Source organism: Plutella xylostella, chromosome Z, assembly GCF_932276165.1.
Source record: "Plutella xylostella chromosome Z, ilPluXylo3.1, whole genome shotgun sequence".
NCBI classification, from domain to species: domain Eukaryota; kingdom Metazoa; phylum Arthropoda; class Insecta; order Lepidoptera; family Plutellidae; genus Plutella; species Plutella xylostella.
The window spans coordinates 5,946,805-5,970,634 of NC_064012.1; the positions used below are offsets into that span (position 1 = coordinate 5,946,805).

Here is a 23,830-nt window from a genome sequence, read left to right on the forward strand (position 1 = left end):
CAGTCATGACAAGACTTTTGTATTATTTAACAATGTGAGTGACAGTTTTTTACGTCTTGTCGTGCTGCATGCTGGTCTATACTCCGTGTGCTGTTATCACTGCTGTTGTGGCTAAGCAGGGTACCTGCGCTAATAAAGGGAAACCTGTATAATTGGGACCTGGAAAATTGCTGAGGTCCATTTGGACACGGAATACCTCTACACTACATACAGGGTGTCCCAAAAGTCAACGTCATCCCTTAAAGGGCTGATAGGTCAGCTCATGAGAGGCCAGAATATCACAAAATGACCTTGGTAAAAACTCGATAATTTTCGAGATATTGACACTTTTATAAATTTGCTGAAAATCGACACCTTTGATCAGTTTTTTGCGTGCCACCGGTACAAAAATCCATATTGTAAGAATTTGTTTGGTGTTGCATCATCCTGTATAGCCCTGCTATTGATCGCAGTCAAAAAAAAAATCGAGTAATGCTGTATGTTTAAAAAAAACACGGTTTTCAAAGTCATAAAAGGTAATCGTATTTTTTTATAAACAACTTTGACTCTACATACTGTAAAAAAAATATACCACGCAAACCTGGCACCTTATTTGAAAAGATTGCTCATTTAATGCAGTTTCCAAAATGGTATAAAACGTTGCTATTGTTTCAATTAACAAAAAAGTTATTGCTATTTTAGTACAAAACGACCTCGATGTAAAATTGTTTGAAGGAAATTTATCTGACGGAATTTATTAAGGGTAAGTCATGTTGGAATGAGTAAAAGTAAAATAGTTGGTGGGGTCAGCCGTGGCAACATAGATGACGCAAAAATAGCTAAGAAAAAACTTACCAAACTCTTATAAAACATATTCTGCGTTTTTTACACCTTATTTAAAAAAAAAACAAACATTTATTGACTTTTATTTTTATTTCTCAAAATTATACCACCACATTATTATATTAACTACATAATCAGCAAAAAATAATACTCATTAATGGTCATAATCATAATTTTGAGAGTTTGGTTTTGTTTAACAATAACTTTAGAATAAATAACAAGTAATTAGAGGTAATGTTAATGACAAACTGATCTGTCCCTTTTTTGGATACTGTGGGTGACTGGGTGTACAATGTACATATGTAAGCGTTTTACTTGTACAATATCACACATTAGCACTACTCAGGAATGTACGTTACCATGCGCTACATTTATGGGGAATGTGGAGTTGGTATAGTCCACGTTTTTCGAGAAAGATACTCAAAATGCGTTTTTTTTTATTAACTGTGACAACGTTGTCTCTTTTCCCACTCCCGGCCACACCACCTATTTTACTTTTACTCATTCCAACATGACTTACCCTTAATAAATTCAGTCAGATAAATTTCCTTCAAACAATTTTACATCGAGGTCGTTTTGTACTAAAATAGCAATAACTTTTTTGTTAATTGAAACAATAGCAACGTTTCATACCATTTTGGAAACTACATTAAATGAGCAATCTTTTCAAATAAGGTGCCAGGTTTGCGTGGTATATTTTTTTTACAGTATGTAGAGTCAAAGTTGTTTATAAAAAAATACGATTACCTTTTATGACTTTGAAAACCGTGTTTTTTTTAAACATACAGCATTACTCGATATTTTTTTGACTGCGATCAATAGCAGGGCTATACAGGATGATGCAACACCAAACAAATTCTTACAATATGGATTTTTGTACCGGCGGCACGCAAAAAACTGATCCAAGGTGTCGATTTTCAGCAAATTTATAAAAGTGTCAATATCTCGAAAATTATCGAGTTTTTACTAAGGTCATTTTGTGATATTCTGGCCTCTCATGAGCTGACCTATCAGCCCTTTAAGGGATGACGTTGACTTTTGGGACACCCTGTATAAGGTGGTCAAATTTTTTGGTCCCTTGAATTCCCTCTTGTACAGGTTTCACTGTATCTGGACTCTGGGCACAGCACTGTACCTAAGCGTATCAGCGAGTGTGATTGTGATTAGTGTAGCGGCTTGCTTTCATATTTTCATATTTTGACACAAATGCTGTGGCTCTTATTATTTTTGCGTGCTCGTGCTAGCGATGATGCGTCCGTAGCCGAGTGAGCTTCAGTGATCGTAACTGATCATTGAGGTTAAGCGAACGGCACGGTAAGCTGTGGGTCTCGGTTGCTGCTTTGGCAGCAAGCGTTAAGCCTAGTAAAAACATCTGACAGTCAGATTGCCCACTTACCCGACAACTCTCTCAGCACAAGCTTGCTTGTGTTGGGGTGCACCAACGCAAGCAAGCTTGTGCTGAGAGGCCAGCGTGGTAGACTAGGCCTAAAACCCTTCCTTCATTGGAAGGAGACCCGTGCCCCAGCAGTGGGGACCTGATGGGTTGTGATGATAATGATGATGATGTGCTAGCGATAATAATTATAATATAGTATTTTTTGCATTATCAGTGCTACCATTTGTATTATGCTTTAGATAAGTCTCTTCTGCGACTGTGTTTCTTCTACATCCGTGTAACATTTGTTGCAGACGACTATCGAGCAGTTGAAAAATAAAATTCAGACAGACCTTGAGATCGAGCCGAACCTCCAGCGCCTCATATTTTGTGGACGCGTTCTGCAGGATGAGAGGCCCTTAGCCGAATATGGTAAGTTTCAATATTGTCGAATTCTGTTTTCGTGAAATACGTCTTTAGAGAGCGGCTAAATTGTGTGCTGGACATGCATACCTTAAAAATCAGCCGCGCCGATACCGATACTACTATTTTCCACTCATAGTTAGTCGCAATGTCACATTGATACCAATTTGATCTGACTATTTTGGATACACGATTTTGCGGGCATCAGTCCTTCCTGTCCACAATCAGCTATCTGAGCTTTCTCAGTATTAACTAGGTTTCTTTTTATTAACCAGCTATTACAGTATTAACCAGCTATCTGAATATTAACCAGCTATCGGATCGGCCAACGAGTTACCTAAGTATTGACCAGCTATTTGAGTACTAACCAGGCGTCTGAGTATTAACCAGCCCTCTCAGTATCACTCAGCTCTCTTAATATTAACCTACCCAAGTACTAACCAGCTCCGCCTCCCCGCAGACGTGCAAGGCAAGGTGGTGCACCTGGTGCAGCGTCCGCCGCCGAGCCCCGGCCACCGCAACGTGGCGCCCAGCTCGCCGGCCAACCAGAACCAGAGCACGCAGCCCGATGCCAACCAGCAGGCCACCCAGCAGCAGATGCGCCGGCTCATGGTGAGTGATGTAGCTAGTTTAGGTTCAGCCAAAGGAAAACTAGCGCCGCCTGTTTAAGAAAATCTAACTTCCGTTAGTAAGGGTTTTTCCGAAAACTGCCACGTGTGAACCCCTCTTCATGATTTTTAGAACCAACCACCCAGTACCCAAGTACCTACCTAGACTGTAGAAGTCTGAGTTGTTTTCTCCAGAAATATAAATTTTAGCGTTTGATACGTGTAAGGGCGTTACAGAACTCATGTTTTTATTTCAATGGCCGGCGTTAGTTAGCCTTAGTGACGCCCTGAAGCTTCAAGATTAATGTGAAGGCGGAGAAGGTACGAGGGCGATACCGAAATGATCGGGAATAGAAAAAAGTACAAAGATATCATAATATTATTTACTTTTATTGTTTTTCAATGTAGTCTCCGTGACATTCAATGCACTTTTTCATTCGATTAAACCAATCATTGAAACAGTAATTCCAGTCTGAAGTGGATACTGTCAAAACAGCTGATTTGTAAGCTTCGACCGCCTCTTCTGGGCCGCTAAACCGTTGACCACGTAGCATATCTTTAATTCTTGGGAATGTAAAATAATCATTGGGGCTCAGATCAGGGCTATACGGAGGATGGTCCATCAACTCCACGTTTTCCATATAATTTAAAAACGTTCTTGTTTTGCGAGCGGTATGAGTATGAGAGCTTGCTAGGGCATGCAATACCGGAACTATTTTCAATACCGGTATTGAGTTCCGGTATTGCAACTCAATACCGGGATCCCGGTATTAATACCGGTATTAGATTTCCTTGTAAAAAATGGCATATATTGTGATTAAAGGTCGTATAGGTCAAAATAAAACGAGAAAAAGCAATGAAATGCAGTTTTTTGTAATAGATTTTTACGAGAATTGAGTATTAGAGTTTAAATTTTACAATAAATTATTATTTTTACATCCAGTGTCCGTTTACGCATGGACAAAAGTAGATATCAATCGGCCGAAAACTACATCAAACGGTTGGAAACAAGTGCGCTTTCACAGTACATAGGAATACTATATCTTAATCGCCTAATTATAGCCTAAAAAGTCCGATTCCGGTATTACTTCAATACCGGTATTAACTTTCAATACCGGTATTGAAAAAAGCGTGAATTTTGTCCCTGATACCGGTATTACGAATACCGGTATTACGGTATTGCATGCCCTAGAGCTTGCATTATCGTGGTGAAGGATTATACGACGATTCGGGTTAGTTTTACGAAGTTCTCTTACGACTTCCGGCAAACAAACTGTTGTGTACCAATCAGCAGTAACCGTCCTTTGTTCTTGTAATGGAATCGTAGCCACATGGCCAGTTTTCGATACAAACGAAGCGACCATTTTTTTCGACACGCTGCGTGAGCGAATAACTTTTGTTGGCTCAAAAATTCAAATTCAAATTCAAATGGTTTAATCGACGTAAAATTTTACAATTATTTGTCGATAGTCATCTACCACCATTTCACAAAGGCCCCGTCATTGAGAAGGAAAGAAATGGCGAAAGAAACTCCTCGAGCATCTTTTCAACTTTTTCCTTATAATCTATTACAATTTTTACTTATATCTAGTACCTTCAATTTTACTTAAGTACCTATATCCATTTCATTTTTTCAATAGCCTTAGCTGAGGTGGACAAGACCACGCGTTTTTGTCGTTTAAATAATCATTTATACTATAGTAAGCTTTACTACATAATGTAGCTTTTACATAATTCTTAAATTTTTGCTCAGTAAGGTTTATTGCTTCATTTGATAATTTATTATAAAAGCGTATACAGTTCCCCATGAATGATGTGTTTGTTTTCGAAAGTCTGAGTGTGAGGAAAAGCAACTTATTTTTGTTTCTGGTCTCAATACCGTGAGTGGCTCCTACTTTACTAAATGAATTTAAGTTTTTACGAACATACATAATATTTTCATAGATATATTGGCATGGAACAGTTAGTATACCTATTTCCTTAAACGTATCTCTTAATGAAATTCTAGACCCTAATACATATATGGCTCGAATTGCTCGTTTTTGCAGAACAAAGATTTGATTAATGTCAGCCGCTCGTCCCCACAATAGAATTCCGTAAGACATAACACTATGAAAATAACTAAAATACACAAGCCTGGCTGTATCTACATCTGTTAACTGTCTAATGGTTCTAACCGCATAAGCTGCAGAACTCAATCTACCGGCTATCCTCTCAATATGGGGTCCCCATTGCAACTTTGAGTCAATTGTAATACCCAGGAATACCGTTTCATTTACTAACTCTAGCTTATCGTTATTCAATGTCAAATATGTCTCTACTTGTCTTACATTAGGCAAAGTGAATTTAATACATTTTGTTTTCTTGGAGTTAAGAGCTAAATTATTTACAGTGAACCAATTAGCAACTATGGAAAGAGTACTGTTTGCATTGTCAAAATTGACTTCTTGTCGCTTCAACTTAAATATAAGTGAAGTATCATCAGCAAACAGTACTATCTCACATAATTTATCTACCAAAAACGGTAAATCGTTAACATATACAAGAAACAAGAATGGTCCTAAAATCGAGCCTTGGGGAACACCCATACTGACAGGACAGCCAGCCGAACGCACTCCATTTATGTCAACTAGTTGAGTTCTGTTGCTCAAGTATGATTCCAATAATGTAAGAGCTTTGCCAGTTAGCCCATAATATTTAAGTTTCATAAGTAGAGTGGCATGATCCACACAATCAAATGCTTTCGATAGATCGCAAAATACACCCACAGCATCAAGACGTTCCTCCCAAGCACTAAATATGTGTGACCAACGCGACACCAGCGTCAGTTGTAGATCGACCTTTGGTGAAACCGAACTGTTGGTTATGGAGAAGGCCGTGAATACTAAAGTGCGAAAGCATTTGATGCAGCATAATTTTTTCAAATATTTTACTCAGTACTGGCAAAACTGATACAGGCCTAAAATTATTGGGATCATTTTTCTCACCAGATTTAAAAAGCGGTATTAGTTTACTAAGTTTCATCAAATCGGGGAATACACCGACCTCAATGCATCTGTTAAAAAGATTAGCCAAGTGGGGTGCTAGGATATCAATAACATGACTAATAACTTTAACGGACATGCCCCATAAAAAAAGGCTTGACCTCACCTTCGAAGACCCAAACTGCCGATTGATGTTTTCTTTCGGGCTCATATGAATAAATCCACGATTCATCACCAGAGACGATATTGTAGACAGCATTTGAACTGCCTCCATTGAACCGTTGCAGAGCAGATCGACACCAATTAACACGAGCCGACTTTTGTTCCTCGGTCAAACGGTGGGGCACCCAGCGCGAAACTAACTTCTTGACACCCAGTTCTTCATGTAAAATGGTTTGAATGGCTGTCATACCAATGCTGAGAGAAGCCCGAATCTGCTCGTATGTCACATGTCTATCTTCTTTTATTAACTGGCGTACAGCATCGATGTTATCTTGTGTTACCGCTGTTTTTGGCCGACCAGTAGAAGGGACTGTGGTAAGAGAGGAACGTCCACGGCGAAACTCAGAATACCAACGATATATAGTCGTTTTACTTGGTGCTTCAAGTTTATAAATAGAAACAAGCTCGGCGAGACATTGTTCTTGAGATAAACCTCGACGAAAGTTGTGAAAAATTATTGCACGGAAATGTTCCCGCGTAAGCTCCATTTTTTACACCGACTTGTCAAATTCAAATGGTCAATACTCGTTTATTTTTTACTTTTTTTAAAATTCGAAAATGGAATTATGTTTGAAAAAACACTACATTTGATACACCAAAAAGGTTTCACTCTAATTTATTCCTAAGTATTCTATTCCCGATCTTTTCGGTGTAGCCCTCGTAGTTTCGAGACAGCTTTGTGTTCCCCATCTGGAAACAGAATGTTCCAGCCACGAAACCAGTAAAAATGTTGCGGCTCATGGTAAGTGGTACAAATTTACAACATGATCAATAGGTAAAAGCTCTACTTTCCCGTAAGAGTGAGAACAAGAAGTGATGCAGCCTAAAAAAGTTGGATTATTTTCTTAATCAGGTCTATAGATTTTATTTCATGAGTATTGAAAAAACGCCGTCATAAAAGTTCCGTGTTTTTTGTCACTATCAGTTATTTTTAAAGGACATTAGAGAACAAATGAAGCTTTTATCCATACTTTGAAATGGAGTCATGTTACCTTTTACGGTATTTTCTTGGCCTTTATTCACCTGTCTATTATCTGATATTGAAACAATAACGTCTAGTGTTGCTGGATATTATTTTTAGTTCAGTAAAGGAAAAATTCTAGAAGGAAAGTCTTTCACAATAATTATTTCGTAACTTTGTTTGGGTTAGTAAGAAGATAAACATATCAAGAGTCCTCATCTTTGTTGTCTGGAAAACATTGACTGGCTACCTCTACCTGAAACAGGCCGGTTCGGCCGGCTAGGCAGCTTTCACGCTCGCAACGCTTGATAACTCATCTACCCCAGAGGTTATCGGTTCGTTAGCAGATATGACCGGCCCACAAATATTTGTAACATTATATGCGAAATTATAATTATGTCAATTTTTTATTCGCAGTTAGCTATTATGTGCAGTGCCTAGTTTATGCTTCAAAGAGCTCAGAAGCATAATATTTGTCAACAATAAAGGATACTAACAAAGAACTAATTGCCGCTACGAGTACGAATATTTAACCCTTTCTAAACTATGTATTCAACATAACGTGATCGATGTGGTTTGATACTGATGTTTAATTTTAGCTCAGACACTAACCCCCGCCCACGCCCTATTTTCTCGTTTTCGTCCTGCGAACGCGTCAGACATATCTAGGTCTACCTAGAGTTTATACCTAGCCGTGCAATAACCTGCTGGGAGCTGTATTGATTTTACGTCCCGGGCTCGTTGCATAGCAACTAGCTGCAGTCGTATAGGTATAACTGCGCAGCAAACCTGTCTTGTCGATTCATTTTCATCATAACACGCACCGCCATTTTGCGTCAAGGATTTTATTATCAATTGAACTAATAATATTATATTGTAGGTACTGATGCTAACGTAATGTAGGTATGTTAAAGTTCTTTCGCGGTTGTAGATGTAGGTCATTGTAGGTACCTCTTATTTTTAACATCCGGTTCGAAGTAACGTTCCCGATTATCAGATAAGATACACGGGTTTGAATACCAGCAGTAATGTGTACTTACTACCGTACTATGTTATTAGTGGGGGTGTCAGTTCGTTAGATATATCGTTAGAATCTAACCTTTCTAGATAATTATATGTCTAAACTCTCTTCTTAAGCTAGTACCCTGCAGGATGGTGGGTTGCTGGATGCTGAATGTGCTCGTTCCCTCACGATGTTTTTTTCATGTGCGATATAAGTACAAAGATTCAGAAGAACTCATTTGAACACTCAATTGGGGTCAGAGTAGGGTTTGAACCCGCATCCCTGTAGTGCGAGCACACAGTTTGCCTACTGGTTGCACAATCTTATTGTAAAAATTGTTACAACTATCAAGATACATGCACTTGTAGAGGAAATGAGAAAAATGTGCGGGGAAGAAGGCGGTTTAGAGATTTATGAGTTTTCCATGGCAAAAGCATTTAGAGGAAAGTTTGAAGTAACATCACACCAAATTTCCACAGTTAATTTACACACACACTTTAATTGAAGCATCCACAAGCTTCAGAGATAGTAATTGATGACTGAAGTTTAGCAACACATGTCACGGTCAGCCATTGGATGGGTGACCGATTTCAAGTGCTTGTTTTCAGAGGTGAGATCACAAGATTCTCGAACCTTCCTTAACGTTGCGTATCGTTTGTTTTATGTCACTATCACTATAAAATTGTAAAGTGACGTATAGATTCTACCGCTTACGTTAGAATTTCGTTCGAATCTATAATACAACTTTGGTTCGTGAACGTGATCGCTAAAATGACAAATGGCAAAAGGCTTTCGAATCTATAGTAATCTATACGCGTTCCTTACTAAAGTCGATAGGTAAATTTTGTTATAAAAGAGAATACGTAGGCTCTTTTCTTTTCCCATATGTTTGCGTAGTATAACACTATCGAATTGCTACGTTAGCCTGTGATAGGCCCACTGGACGCTTCCGTGCTTCGGACGGCACGTTAAGCCGTGGGTCCCGGTTGCTGTTTCGGCAGCAGTCGTTAAGCCTAGACAGAGGCCCTCGGGCAGCTTGAAAACATCTGACAGTCGGGTTGCCCACTTACCCGATAACAAGCTTGCTTTTGTTGGGGTTCATTAACCCGCACCAGGCCAGCGTGGTGGAATATGCCTAAACCCTAGCAGTGGCGACGTGATGGGTCGTGATGGTGAATTTAATACGCCACCATGTGTAGGAGGAATATAACTAGGTATGTGTCTCAGTAAGATAGTATATACCAATTTACAATGACGCAACTTAATCTACTAGATCCTGATATGTCTCGAGAAGATGTTTGTTTTCCTAGTTGGCGTAACTTGAAAAGGCATCGGTAATTGATACGTGCACATCTTAGACTAATTAGAGAGATTCTCGGGAGTGCAGACAAAACACATGTTCGCTATGTAATAAAAGACAAGAGATGCCAGTTGACGTAGTTAAAAGCTAGACACATAATTATTAGGTATACAAAGCTGTAGGAGTAGGATTAACTCCGTGCGACTAACGCTTGAGATCTTTGGTAAACAATAAACGAACAAGATAGACTATCACGTACAAGAAAAAGGTAAATACTGGCTGCATTTATACAGCAGGTACATTTTTGTTTACTGTGAAACCGAGATATACGTTATAAGTTCAACCATTGTTCAATGAATTCAATAAATTTACAAATCTTCTAATCGAATTCAACTAATCCTAACTAATATTATAAATGCGAAAGTAACTGTGTTACTCTTTCATTGGTATACATTATGGTCTCGACTCTGAGAAAGAACATAGGCTACTTTTTATCCCGGAATTCCCACGGGAAAACTTTTTGGGGCGAAGCGAAGCTCTCGCGGGAACAGAGCTAGTTTAAAATAAAAGCTTAAGTACTTACTTTGTCACATCCGCTCTGCATAGTACTTATGTTGTTTGTTTTTACCCGACTGCCGAAGGAGGAGGGTAATGTTTTTCGATTGTATGTATGTATGTATGTTTGTCTGTTTCTTTGTTCCCTCCTGTAGCCAAAACGGCTTGATAGATTTTGATGTATGACGTAACGTTAGAAGCGTATTGATTGCGCAATGGTTATAGGCTATGTGACGTTACATTAAAATGTATATAGCGCCCTCTAGAAGACATAAAGTGATGATAGAAAAAATAAGATTTTTCCAACTATGCCGTTTTGGGTATCAAATGAAAGGGCTTGATTAGCACATTACAAAAATATGCATATTGTAGGTATTTAAATCACAACACCAAAATTATTGAAAAAAAAATGTTCATAAACTAAAACCCGACTATTGACATAAAATTTCATAAAATAAAAACATCTAAAAAGTTACAAATAAAAAAATATAATTATAAAGAAACAAAAAACCCGACTGCACGCTAAAAAGATGAAAACAAGCCCTAATGTTAATGGAAAGTATCGCAGGCGGGGCCCAACTTGACCGCCACACAAGGTATCTAATCTACCTATCTAAGTAACATTCAGCTAAAAGGTGGTCCTAAAACCCTCTGCTGGTCCCCGCCTGCGATACTTTCCATTAATATTGGGGCTTGTTTTCATCTTTTTAGCGTGCAGTCGGGTTTTTGTTTGTTTATCATTTATTATTATTTGAAAGGCAGAGACTTTTCTTGTGCACAGACATTATCTTATTCGTTTATTGTTTATCAAAGCTGTAATTTATTTAAACAAAGATGTAATTTATTTGTCAGAGCAAAACTCGAGGATGGATTTAGGTTTTAGAAATTCTGTTCGGGAAAAACATGGCATTATGGATAAAAATAGTGTGAAAAAAATATTTGTCATTGGAAAGGGGCGATGTGTACATGACGTGTATAGTGCCACAATCTTATCTGTTCCGGTGGCGACGTCGCTGTCATGGAATCCAGTGATGCCATCGATTAAATTTTGCCTATTTCTGGTTTAAACGACAATGCATTTGTGCTATTACCTATTGTTATAATTTTAAACCAGAAATAGGCAAAATTTAATACATTCATAAGTATAGATAAATCAAAATATAGGGTCGATAGTAAATGAAAGTGGATATAATATATCAAACGACATTTGTTGTATGGAAAATTTGTCCACGGCGAACAAAAAAATAAATTAGTTCTAATTATGTTCTGCTTCTGATATAGGAGATTAAATCTAGATTACAATGGTATAGGTAATATATGTGGGTCGTGAGAATAACGAGATAGATAGACTTGAAAAAACTATTAATTAAGTATTATTTTTGAACACTTTATTTTACATTTTCTAAAGTAACAAGAAACAAAAGCATACAATTAAAAGAAATTCAGACAGTGTGCAAAGGCTAATTCATCATCATCATCATCATCATCTCGACCCATCACGTCCCCACTGCTGGGGCACGGGTCTCCTTCCAAAGGCTAATTGCTAAAAAGCAATTTCTTTCAGCCAACTCTTGATAAGTTGGGAAAACAATAACATGTCTTAAATCATCATTATTTCGTCTAAAATCGCTGCAGGTGCGCGAAATTCTTCTTGGTATATTGCCTAAGATTTAAAGTATCATGTCACGTCCTCACACCTGTAACCAAAGAAAAATTAAGATTATATACTTTTCATCACGAGTACCACGACCCATCCCGTCCCCACTGCTGGGGCACGGGCCTCTCGGGAAAATATTTCATAAAATTACATGGACTATAATTGGGTAAAATTATTCGTCATATTTGGCAACACTAACCTGTAGCCGCTGCAACTCGTTCTTCCAATTTTTCAAACGGAATTAAAGGCGCCTGAATACGTTATTCTTCCTGCATAAAGCCAATATATATAGTACTACTTTTCTTGCATCACATTTTAGCGCTTTTGCCATTATTTTCACGAAGAAAATCACAAAACAAATTAAATAACGTAGCGTCAGCCTCTTCGCAGAAATTGACAACTCAAATAACGCACAGAGTATGAAATGACGTTTGACAATGACGTCTCGTTAGTTGCACATTTTGACCACCGGAACAGATAAGATTGTGGCACTATATTCCCTTGTTTCTTGATAATGAACCAGTTAACAGAATATACATATTTAACTCACTCGATATATTAAGTAGTTAGTGCCACACCCGCTAGATGTCATTATCCATTCCCAACGATGATCACTGATCATCCAAGCTAAACTAAATTACGCTAATTATGTAATTTATTTTGATTGAATTCGAACTGCGACTCACTGAGAATAATCATATTAATCAATACAGTTTTGAAAACCTGGACGCCACACACATAAAAAATTCTCTTTGAAATTCCAATGCAATGTTTTATACTGTGGTTTTATTTTCCCCACGAGTCCTGCAATCATCGGGTATTCACAATTTCATCGGACACATAACCATGTTATGTGTGCTCCCGGACCAGGGGGCCTACTCTAGATTCGCAACACACAAAATTACAGAGACCTGTCAGTACTTTTGATGCAACGGTACGTTTTTCGTTTGCACAGAGCGCTCCGAAACGTCGGCGTCGTCTGTCGCAATCAGATCGCAATACCAGAGTAGCCCTCCTGTAGTGCATTGGAACGCGTGTGTACTGCAAATATTGTTTAAATCAGCAACCAGAGGGTGCATCAATGCGAGTCTAATTAGTCAGATCACACCCCGGACTGCCGACAATAGTCCGGATATTATGAAAATATGCACATGCGACACGGATAGTGACAATGCATCATCACTACCCGCCACTTACAACAATGCTCACTGCGGGGTTGATTCCCGCTATACAGTAATAATCTATTTACCGTGCATTAATTTGGATCCGGCGTGTCTGTAATAAGGATGGAATATAGATGAGTTTCAATTAGTTTTACACAGGGTAAAATTGAATTACATACCAATTTTGTAGAAGTAAAGAAATATTTTCTTTCAAATTATTATTTCTATCATAAATAAATACTAAATGGCAACGATGTCAATTTTATTTATCTGGAAAACTGTCTGTATTTTCCAATTACTCGTAGCAGAATCGTTTTATTTCTTGTTAAATTGGTTGTAATACTTAGGTTATTTCTAAGAATTTGTACGTTACTGAATATAATATTATGGCGACATCTTACTTATGAATATGCGCAAGCTTAGAAAGTCAAGATATACTCTATGTAAAAAGTATCGGGACTGGATCACCAAAACACAAAATGTTTGTTATTCATCCAAATTTATTTTATCACCTTCAAAGTATGCTCCTTCAGAAACGATACACATACGCCAATGAATTATCCAATCACCATAACATTTTTTTAAACGCTGTTTCCAGAGTTGTGTTTAGTACTCACGGCGAATTTTCCTTTTTTCTTATATCAAAGTACAGAATACCGACATGTAACCGTAGGGCATTTGCCCACCAAGCTATATCGCCCAGCTTAATCGGAGGAACGTCCGTTTTCAATGTTTTGTCCAATGGAGGAATGGTAACACTTCTCCATAATATAATATTTATGTGATAGGTACTACCTGTTCCCGCGGTTCGCTTCGCCTTATAAAAATTTCTCGTGGGAATTCCGGGGTAAAAGGTAGCCTGTGTTCTTTCCCAGGGTCTAGACCGTATGTATGTACCAAATTTCATTCAAATTCGTTCAGTAGTTTTCGCGTGAAAGAGTAACAGACAGACAGACAGGCACAGTTACTTTCGCATTTATAATATTAGGATAGGTTAGGATGATATGAAATTTTTCAAGATTTTGAAGATCTAGTTAAGTATTCAGTTCGGCACACAATAGCAGTCCTGCTGCTGTACTTATAACAGCCGTAATCGCATTAAAGACGAGATATTAGGTACATATATATGTAAATAATCGTATGGATAAGCACTTCTTCGTTGTGTCTATGATTGGGAAAAAATGATCTTAAATATGTGATGTGTGGTTTGTTAAAAAATAAGCACCTAAAAATATACCATACAATACATACAGTATTTTCTTAATTAAATAAATATTGTACATAATAGCAAATGTACCTAAATGTAGGTACTACATAACATAGCTACAAGCAATGCTATGTAATTAAATCACCTTTGAATTACACATAATAATACGTGGGAGTTACGTGGGCAGGGCCATAATAAATATTTAACTAACTTGTCTTCTTCAAGATATAAATGGCATCAAAATAAAATTGATTAACGTGTTTTGGCTACTGTTATTTACCTATAAGTTGTAATTTCAAGTATACAGGGTGGTATATTAAAAAAAACGGTCAGTCTTAGAAAACCACTATTATTTAGACTTAAGACAAATCGAGGTTGTTCAATGATACGAAAGTGCGTATCGTTCTTTGGATTACGTATGTTCTACGGATTGGAAAATTGAAAAAAAAAATATTCAAAATATTCTTTCAAACCAAAACGTTGAGTTTTTTCTAAGATGAAGTACATTTATAATTATGTTGTAAAAGTCTTACGCAGTAGGTACATGTTCTATGAAACACGATAGATATAATTTTTTTTTTAATAAATTTGTTTATTATTCGGTCGAGCGATCAGAACTGCTTAACAAAATGTTTAAATACAGTGTTCTTCTTAATTAGATCGATGAATTGGTTCCCATAAGTTAGGTCGCGTCGTAGTCACGGCACCGTAACGCCCCACACATCTGACTGCCCAAACCATCGTTTCATACCATCTCACCGTTGTTGATTTAACACCCTGTGTATATTCGAAAACAAGATCTACCTTCTTATATTGTGTTAAGTAAACAACGAAAAAATACTAATTAGCAAGTCCCTAAGATAAACGAATATTTAATTATCTTTGTTTTATTTGGCTATATTTCTCGAAAACGTCTAGCAATGTATTTTTTTGTTGTTTGTGTAGGTAGAGTTACCAATTACCTTTTTGTTTTTCTGAAATATATTTAGACACAGCCAATCGATCCACCCCTTGACGTAGGTTTGAGAGCCAAGATGAATTATATTTTGTAATATATATTAATAAAGATTTTTAACAAAGGTACCGAACGAACGCACGCGGCCCGTTGTGCGTGTCAGCGGTTCGGGAAACCTTAGCTATGCAGAAAAAAAAGTTCTAGAACTTTAGCCTTTAAGGCTTTTGAATCTAAAAAAAACATAATTGTTCTGAGGAACATTGGGCATTGAAATGCTCATGACTTCATGCCAACTTCTTTGTATGTAGCAATTCGTTTCGTTATTTTTCATAAACATTTTTGACTGTACATTTGCACGTGGAACGTTCGAGTTGGATTGCCTAGGTTTCTTTTTAGGGTTCCTTACCTGAAAAGGTGAAAACCAGTTCCATAGGATCACTTTTTTGTCCGTCATTTGAGTTATACCTAATTACCTAACCAACTACAAATAAGTAGGCACTATGAATTTAACTAAGTTACTCGTATGTGTGTGGGCAAAAATACTAGAGTTTTATACATATTTTATAGGTGTACATACGGAACACTTCGTGCGGGAGTCCCACTTGGCCGGTTTGTTTCAGTTCACTTTATTTAAAGTAGTATTTTCACCGACCGACCGGCCATCTCGGCATCGGACGGAAAAGGATTTTGCAATTTTGAAACAAATATTATGCGGAGTTTAAACTCTATATACCTACATATTTCCAAATCATCTACAGTCGCATACCGCCGAATCTGTACGGATCCCATGAGACGAGCTATTTTTTACCACGTATTTTTCACCTTTGACGACGAAACTACTGAGTTTACTCGACGAAAAAAGCCGAAAACCTCATATTTAACATTCTAGCTATGGATTTAACATGCGTTTAATGTAAATTAATATGTCGTGAAAACCCAGCATTACTCCGCAATGTTCTTTAACATTCTTTCCCTTCCAAACAGGCGCTCGCCGGCCCGTCCGGCTTCGACGACCATAACATCTCGGTGTCGCCAACCACCGGCCGCATGGAGTTCATCAGGCGCATGATCGCCGACATCAAGACCGAGATGACAGCCCTGCGGACCCACACCGAGAACCGCCCGCCGCCCGCTCCAGGGTCGGCCGGCCAGGTGAGTCTACTTTCAGGGCTTAAACACACGTGATGCGTTAAAAGTCTACATTCAGGACTTGACACAACCCTGTGATGCATCAGTATAAAATGTCTTCAACCCACTACCAGATGTCCAGTGCATTTTTATTTTTAGCGCTAGACGAAAGCGTAGATGAGAGGGAAAGAGGGAGACGTATATGAGGTATAAAGGTGAATGTTATCGGTATTCGACGCATATGTAATACCAACGTCTTTCGTAGCGTGTTGTAAAGAATTTCATTCGCTTTTGCGTTCGTTAAAGTTGAAGCTCGCATCGCGCGAATTACATTTTTCGACACCTTAGAAAATATTAGCTGTTTTTTTTGTACACTGCTCCTCTATCACAAGAAGCGAGAAACCTCCAGGCCGAGTCTTTCCTATCTAATCTACCTACAATAAGCATATTGAGTGCATACCTAACACGTACTTTTGAAACCGTCAAATAAGGCGGTGCATATGTGAAACATATTACTGAATCTATCGATCGAATAAGTGAAGCGGTCGTTTATTTTCTGTATTCGCTTCGGTGAGATTATTAATTTCTACATTATACCGAAATAGCGGTTTTTTACACGAGCCCGATTGCAAATGAAGTCTCCAAAGTTATTATATTTTATTTGTCGGTCACCATATAGCTCAGACACAAATAGAACCTTTCCATACAAATGTGCTTTTTGTTACGAAAAATTAAGAGAAATGGACATTGAAGGTGTGCATTAAAGGATTTAATTTGCTACGTAAGTGAAAAGAGCTTAACAATAAGCATTGCACGGTTGAAGAGTTTTAAAATATTTTCATCTCTTTCCGACTAGAATGTTCTGCTCATGTGTGTAATCTGACTTCCAATCAGAGGCACGGTTTACCGCCCCCGTTTAGGGGTGGAAGGGGCGGCTACTCGCGGTCCCTCTCTCCCCTACAGTCTTTATTCACCGGAGAGATTCGTCGGCGGCACGATCTCTCAGTTCTCGGCGGGATTCGCGCTACAACAACACATTCGGGATTGACATTTCGTGTGCGTCGGGCGCGCCACCCCGTTCCGTCTACTTCAACTTGTTGAATCTCGGAGCGTCGACCGGCCCGGTTCGCCGGTATTTTCGCGCCTTTCCTACTTTGAAACTTACGATTTCCAACAACAACTAAGCTTCGTGCGGGAAAAATTTACATAAAACTTGGAACGAGTTGAAATGAGTTGTCGCAAGTGCTCCTTGTTGGTGGATGATGCTTGCCGTCTGCGGTGCACTATATGCAAGAAAACCTATCACTACTTCTGTGAAGATATGCCTGAAGATGTTTACGAGAACTTGTCTTATATAAGAAAGTATTTTTGGTACTGCCAACGATGCGACATGGCTTGCAGCGGTTTGCTCGTACCGGCTGCCTTCCCGTCGCTGAACCCTCCTCGCTCGTACGACATGCGTGGGCCAACCACCACTCCTGATGAAGGGAACGGGAGTGGCAGCCCTGAAGATGAGAGGGAGGATAGCAGCAGTGACGAGGCCACGGACACCAGCAGCTCCGACGAAGCCTCGGAGACTGACACGAGCGACTCTGAACTCACCGAGAGCAGCGACGACGAGGCCCGAGTCGTTAGACTGACGCTCGAAAGTCGCATCGATGTCTGGAGTAACAAGGTAGACGAATATTACAGCCGAATGAGCGCGATCGAAGAGCGAGTCGTACAGCTGGAGGCCGAGTGGGCCGCGCTGGACCGCATTCACGAGAGCATGAGCGGGCTCAAGTACATGATGAGCCAGATCGAGGCCAGCTACAACCGGCAGGAGCAGCACCAGCGCCTGAAGAACATCGAGATACAGGGGCTGCCGGAGATGCCACAGGAGAACTTGATCGGAGTCGTGCAGCTGATCGCCTACATAGTGGGCTTCATCGTCCAGGCGGACGCCATAGAGTTCGCTACACGTATCCGCCTGGCGGAGAAGCCGGAGAACAGCGGCTTCGTGAAGCCGGTGATCGTCAAGTTCGTCTCGCAGGAATACAAGGACATGCTGATGGCGGCGGTGAAGCGGCGCCGCGGGGTGACCACGATGGACCTCGGCTACCCGGGCGATGCTCGCCAAGTATTCCTGAACGAGCACCTCACGCCCGCCAACAAGGCGCTGCTGCGCCGGGCCCGCCTGCTCTGCAAGATGCACAACTTCAAATACTGCTGGACTAAGAACGGGGAGATCTACGTGCAGAAGAAGGATGGTTCGCCGACACTGGCCATCACCAGCGAGGCCGATTTGAAGAAGATTAAGTAAATGAGGAATGAGAGGATTGGGAGGAGAAGGCAGGATTGCCAGCGGAGTATTATAGTCATTATACTATGCATTTTTCTTAGGTCTCTTAAATGTATTAATGTTAAGTCCGGTAACATTTCATATTATATTGATTTTTTTCTTACTTTTATTGAATAAGTTCAGCTGTATTAATTGAGGTATGGTTTTCATTGTTTGTAGCAAAGTAGTAGAATTGATTGTTTTGGTATTTTTTTCAATTCAAGCAGGTATTTTAGTTTAAAACTTAGTATGAAATGGATATAATTATTTGGATTATTATAATTAGTATTCGTAGCTAATTAAAATAAAGTAACGTAATTATCGTTGTTTTAGATAAGGGGTTATTTTTTATATAATTTATTGTTATTACTGTATATTTTGGGTTTTCAACAGAAAGTAGATAACATACTGTTATATACCAGTTTTAATTGTATATTTTTTTATTCATAAAGATGTTAATCACTTACACATTACATAAATGGTTTATTAAGATCACAATAGTATCAAATTTTCATTTATCTACGTATTAATTCTTAACAGAATCTTTAGTGATTGTAGTATTTATAGGTATTTCATACCTAATATTCTATTACGTAGAGTAGTAATTATTAAATTTAATCTCTTTCATTATAAGTCACTGTAATGGTTAAGATACCTATTTAATGGAAAAAAATATGTTAGTAGTAGTAAATATGAGATTAGATTCGATTGAATTTTACACATTTATAAAATGTTTAACCTAGTCATACTCTCATGGGTTTTAATCAATAAATGATAATCTCCGAAATCACTGTTTCATTTCTTAATAATTAAATAAAAGTAAAGGTATTAACCATCATCATCAGCAGGTTACAAAGCCATCATCATCATTATCAGCCAATCTGAAAAATAATTACTGTAGGTGACCTTATTTAAATACATATAGGGAAAAATATAAAGAAAAAAATATGTTTTTCTAAATTAGTTAAGAATGCGACCCTGAGTCACTTCTAGCCTTCTTCAAGTCCCTTCCGGTTACATACTACAACTACAAGCCATGCCTTATAAGGGTCTATTCTATTCTATTAATTCCATTCAAACATCCTGATCTGGAGAAGAGAGTAGATTTTTTGGAAATAGGACCTTGAATCGTTGGAAATAGATGCCAGAGATTAAGAAATTGCCAAAACAGGCACACATTTAAAAATTATTCTTATTGCAATGACTCACGGTTCTATTTACAATGTGAGAAAAATCTGCTGTCCTCTCCTAGCCGGTCCCTGTGGACGAACCCTTTGTTTTATCGATTCCTTACAATAAATAAACGGAGTTTAATAATTTTTTACATTCGCTCGAACTAGTTAATTTATTCCACTCCAAAGTAGAGGTATATATACCGTTTGTCTTGCAAGCGTCGATATATTCTTCATCGGACTGAAATCTATGAACACATTATTTTAGGAATTGTGCCTAGTTATAAATTGATAATTGTTTTGAGGGCTTTTGCATCATGCTGTAGTTTGGTTCAATACTGTTACATTAGTCTTTAGTTAATCAATATTTGCGGTGTATTTATTAATCGTTTGCTGTGGTCAGTTTCAACAATACACAATACACTGCCCGCCGTTTGCAGTGGACATTTTAATCAGAGGAGGCCAAATATCAAAGGTTTTCAATTACAATAGGCAAAGGTATTTGGTATGGACCAATATACCTGATGTGGTCCAGAAATAAAGAACTAATAACAGAATCTATAACTTAACGCTGTACGAAGAGTGTATATTACTATAAATGATATTGGAATTGGCCACGCACATGAAAGGGTTCCGTAGTCGATGGGCCGACCGCTTTTTTTATACGTTACGTCACGTCATCGCGTCATAAGTTTGTCGAGTTGTATAAAAATAACTATATGTATGATACAGAGTCCGCTATAGTTTTCATTGAAAGTATTTACTTGGAGGTATACAGAACATTTTTTACAGAATTATTGTTATAGTATTTAAAAAATTAAGGGGGATGACGCTCTTATTTAAATTTGTATTAATATATGTATCTCGAGACTGGGGGGGTTTGATCCACATGGTTTCAAGGCAAGTTTTGTTGTATTTAAAGATACCTTTTTACCGATGCCCCACAGTAAGTACTCGGGTAAGTCGATTTTTTTTTCGAATCAACTTTTCGCTGTAAGTTTGGGGTAAAATTTTAAAATCATTTTTTTGTATTATCAGTATACATCTCTCCACCAATTTTCGTGGCAATCGGTGCAGAGACGGCGGAGAACGAGCCAGGACGTACGAACGGACAGACATGACGAAGTCATAAGAGTTCCTAGTAGACTTACGGAACCCTAAAAATAAACGAACAAATGACATGATATAAATTACGCAGTTTTAAAATCGTGCCGGGAGAGTTACTCGTATACAAAAAACGAGCTAACGAGAGCCATCATCACGGCCACATAAACATACCGTGATGGAGCGTTGCTGCTTGTGGACAATCACTCTGTCTATCGTCGCGAAACTTTGTTTTTCGTAAGCTTAACCCCTATATATATGGATTTCTTCGATGCTTGGAATACATAAATCGTTCATTTGCAATCGGATTCCTCACTGAAAAACATCGAACCTGTATACGTTTCTTATCTTAGCGTGTCGGTGATAAACACGAGACACTAGAGAGCGTTCGGGGTATGTGGCTATGAAAGGATTAGCCAGTCAGAATAGCGTCAGTAGCTACAATGGACAGGACAATGTAGTTTACAGCCGTAAGTGTAGAAACGGATATTTTTTTGGGCTGGCAGCCCTACTTACGCCTAATATACAAAACAATACAATATGATTTTATTATTGAAAAATAAAATACTCACACACACAGCATCACAAAATAAGAGTTAGCTCAATAGGTGGCCTTATCGCCAAAAGCGAATATCTTCCACGCAACCTTAGTGTGAATTAAAGAGTTATGGAACAAATGAGAAAGGCGTATCACCTATTACAGGTATTACCTGTATTTGAATAAACGTACGACATTAAAACATTGTATTAAGAAAAGTAGCGTCCCTATTAGTCTGCGGGTACGAACCTTGCGACGGGCGGAGCGATGGCGAATCAAATGCATATAGGAAACCGGCGCCCCACTGTCGTTCCCCCCGTCGCAAGTTTCGTACCCGCAGACTTACTTTCCACTCTTTCTTGCCAGGCTGTACATTAAAGGTGGTTTGCTTGTCTTAGGGGGGGTCCGATGCGGGGCCGAGCGGCTCCGGGACTCGCACCGCTGCCGAGCCCATGGAGACCGACCGCGAGACGCCGACGCCTGCTGCCGAGGCCGAGGTGAGCCCACGTAGAATAGAATATTGGTAGAATAGAATAAAGGTATTGGTTGGTCAGCTTAAGTTGTGGTCAAAGCAGGCGAGCTGTTACGTTGCAATTAGGGTAAAGCTTGTGAACACTCGCCACACTTAACAGCTACGCTGCTAATTAAGTTGGTGTCTGTAAGTTTGCCTACTGGAGACGTAGTCATAAATACATAAAAAATGTTGTCAATTCTGAAGGAAAAAAGAGACTTTTAGCACAAAAAAATAATATTTTTTTAATAATGGCAAATGTGATCTACGCTGCCAATCATAAGTAGCTATACACTTTTGTACCTTGTCAAACTACCAATAAAACAGAACGTCAATGTTTGAATGAATGAATAGGCAGTTAGTGAGTTTGACAAGGTTCAGAAGTGTATAGCTACTTATGCAGCTGGCTGTACACCAATCAGTGAAAAACCCTTCTTAACTAGCTTCTCTAAACCAATCGCACGTTGATGAAATGTGAGGTTCATTACGAATATGATGTTTCGATGCCCTACCACGCGATCCCTTATTCACTAACGAGAGACCTACACTTCATCAATGCGGGGATGTCCAAAGCGAAGATGAGAAGAGTCGATTTCAGCACACGTGAATCTACGAAGCTGTCATGTCATACGTCATCCAGTATGCCAAGCCATAGCTCACGTCTCCGCTTCTATTGTGCCATACACATCTCGGTGTATCTATCCCACTGGAGCTTAGCGGAGACAAAATGTGTGATGAAGAAATTATATTGGTTTTTGAAATAAAACAGCTTCGTTTCGCTAGTCTCATCTATACATTGGTGCAGTGCGAGGCTTAAGCCCGTAAGTACGTTACTAGTTAGCGATAGCTGACATTAAAAGCTTCAATGATATCAGACAAATTCTATCCTAAAATACGCTCATGGAAAGTAAAAAAAAATATATTACACTAAAAGGGTATTGTACATTTCCCCTATTTAAACAATAACGTCTCGTTGTCCGCCCTTCCTAGGCTCAGTACTAAGCCCGCAGCCTAGCCCTTTGTTGATTGCACGACGCAAATCTCCGATTCGAGGTGACACGTGCCTAACGGCTATTGTGGGAGCCTTTATTAATTTGTTTTGACCACACTCGGGTATCGGGGATTTGCATAGTGTACTAGGTATTTGTGTCTCTGTAATACACGTATAATTCATGCAACTGTTGCGTTGAATGTATGGGATAATTTGAAGACTTCTTCAAACTATCGTATGGTAAATTACGCACATTAAAATAGGATGATTGGGAATTATATTCGCGCAATATTCGTCGAATAATTCTCACGAGCGAGACTGACTAGGCCTGTTTCTTAAATTTCAATTCGTAAAAAAGATAAAAATATGAAAGACGAATTACAAAAAAATATGTTTGTGATGTTGTCCTTCGAACATAATGTAGGAACAGCAATAAAAGGACTGACGCCACTGGTCCGCACGGATTAACACTAATGCATTTTATCTAAAAAGTGTAAAAAAGTTTAATAAAAAAAGTACGTGTCTGCTATTTTCCTATTCTCTAATGGACTAAATAATGTAAGTATATTTTTTCATAAAATACGAATTTGAGATTAAATTTGCGTCTTTTATGTTGCACAGAATACAAATAATATTAAAAACAATTCTAATATTTAAAAGCAAATGAACTGATGTGGGTATACGAGTTCATAGAATTATTTTAACAAAGCTTTAATTCTCCTAACTTCTATTACATAAACGTAATATAAAAACAGATGAGTGATGGGCAGTGAATATTTGATATTGATGCCAATGTCAGACAGGATAAGCGGAATAAAAACAAAAATACAA

At 38.5% G+C, this 23,830-nt stretch overlaps 1 protein-coding gene across 4 annotated transcripts in view; it reads left to right on the forward strand.

The window, feature by feature from the left end:
* LOC105380236 (large proline-rich protein BAG6) overlaps positions 1-23,830 on the forward strand; it is a 46,009-nt gene that overhangs the window by 2,525 nt on the left and 19,654 nt on the right. For all 4 annotated transcript variants that reach the window (XM_048632426.1, XM_048632428.1, XM_048632429.1 and 1 more), the window contains exons 2-5: positions 2,512-2,629; positions 3,081-3,232; positions 16,220-16,387; positions 21,896-21,994. In XM_048632426.1, coding sequence (XP_048488383.1) covers positions 2,512-2,629; positions 3,081-3,232; positions 16,220-16,387; positions 21,896-21,994 — 537 coding nt within the window. The remainder of the gene's footprint in view (positions 1-2,511; positions 2,630-3,080; positions 3,233-16,219; positions 16,388-21,895; positions 21,995-23,830) is intronic.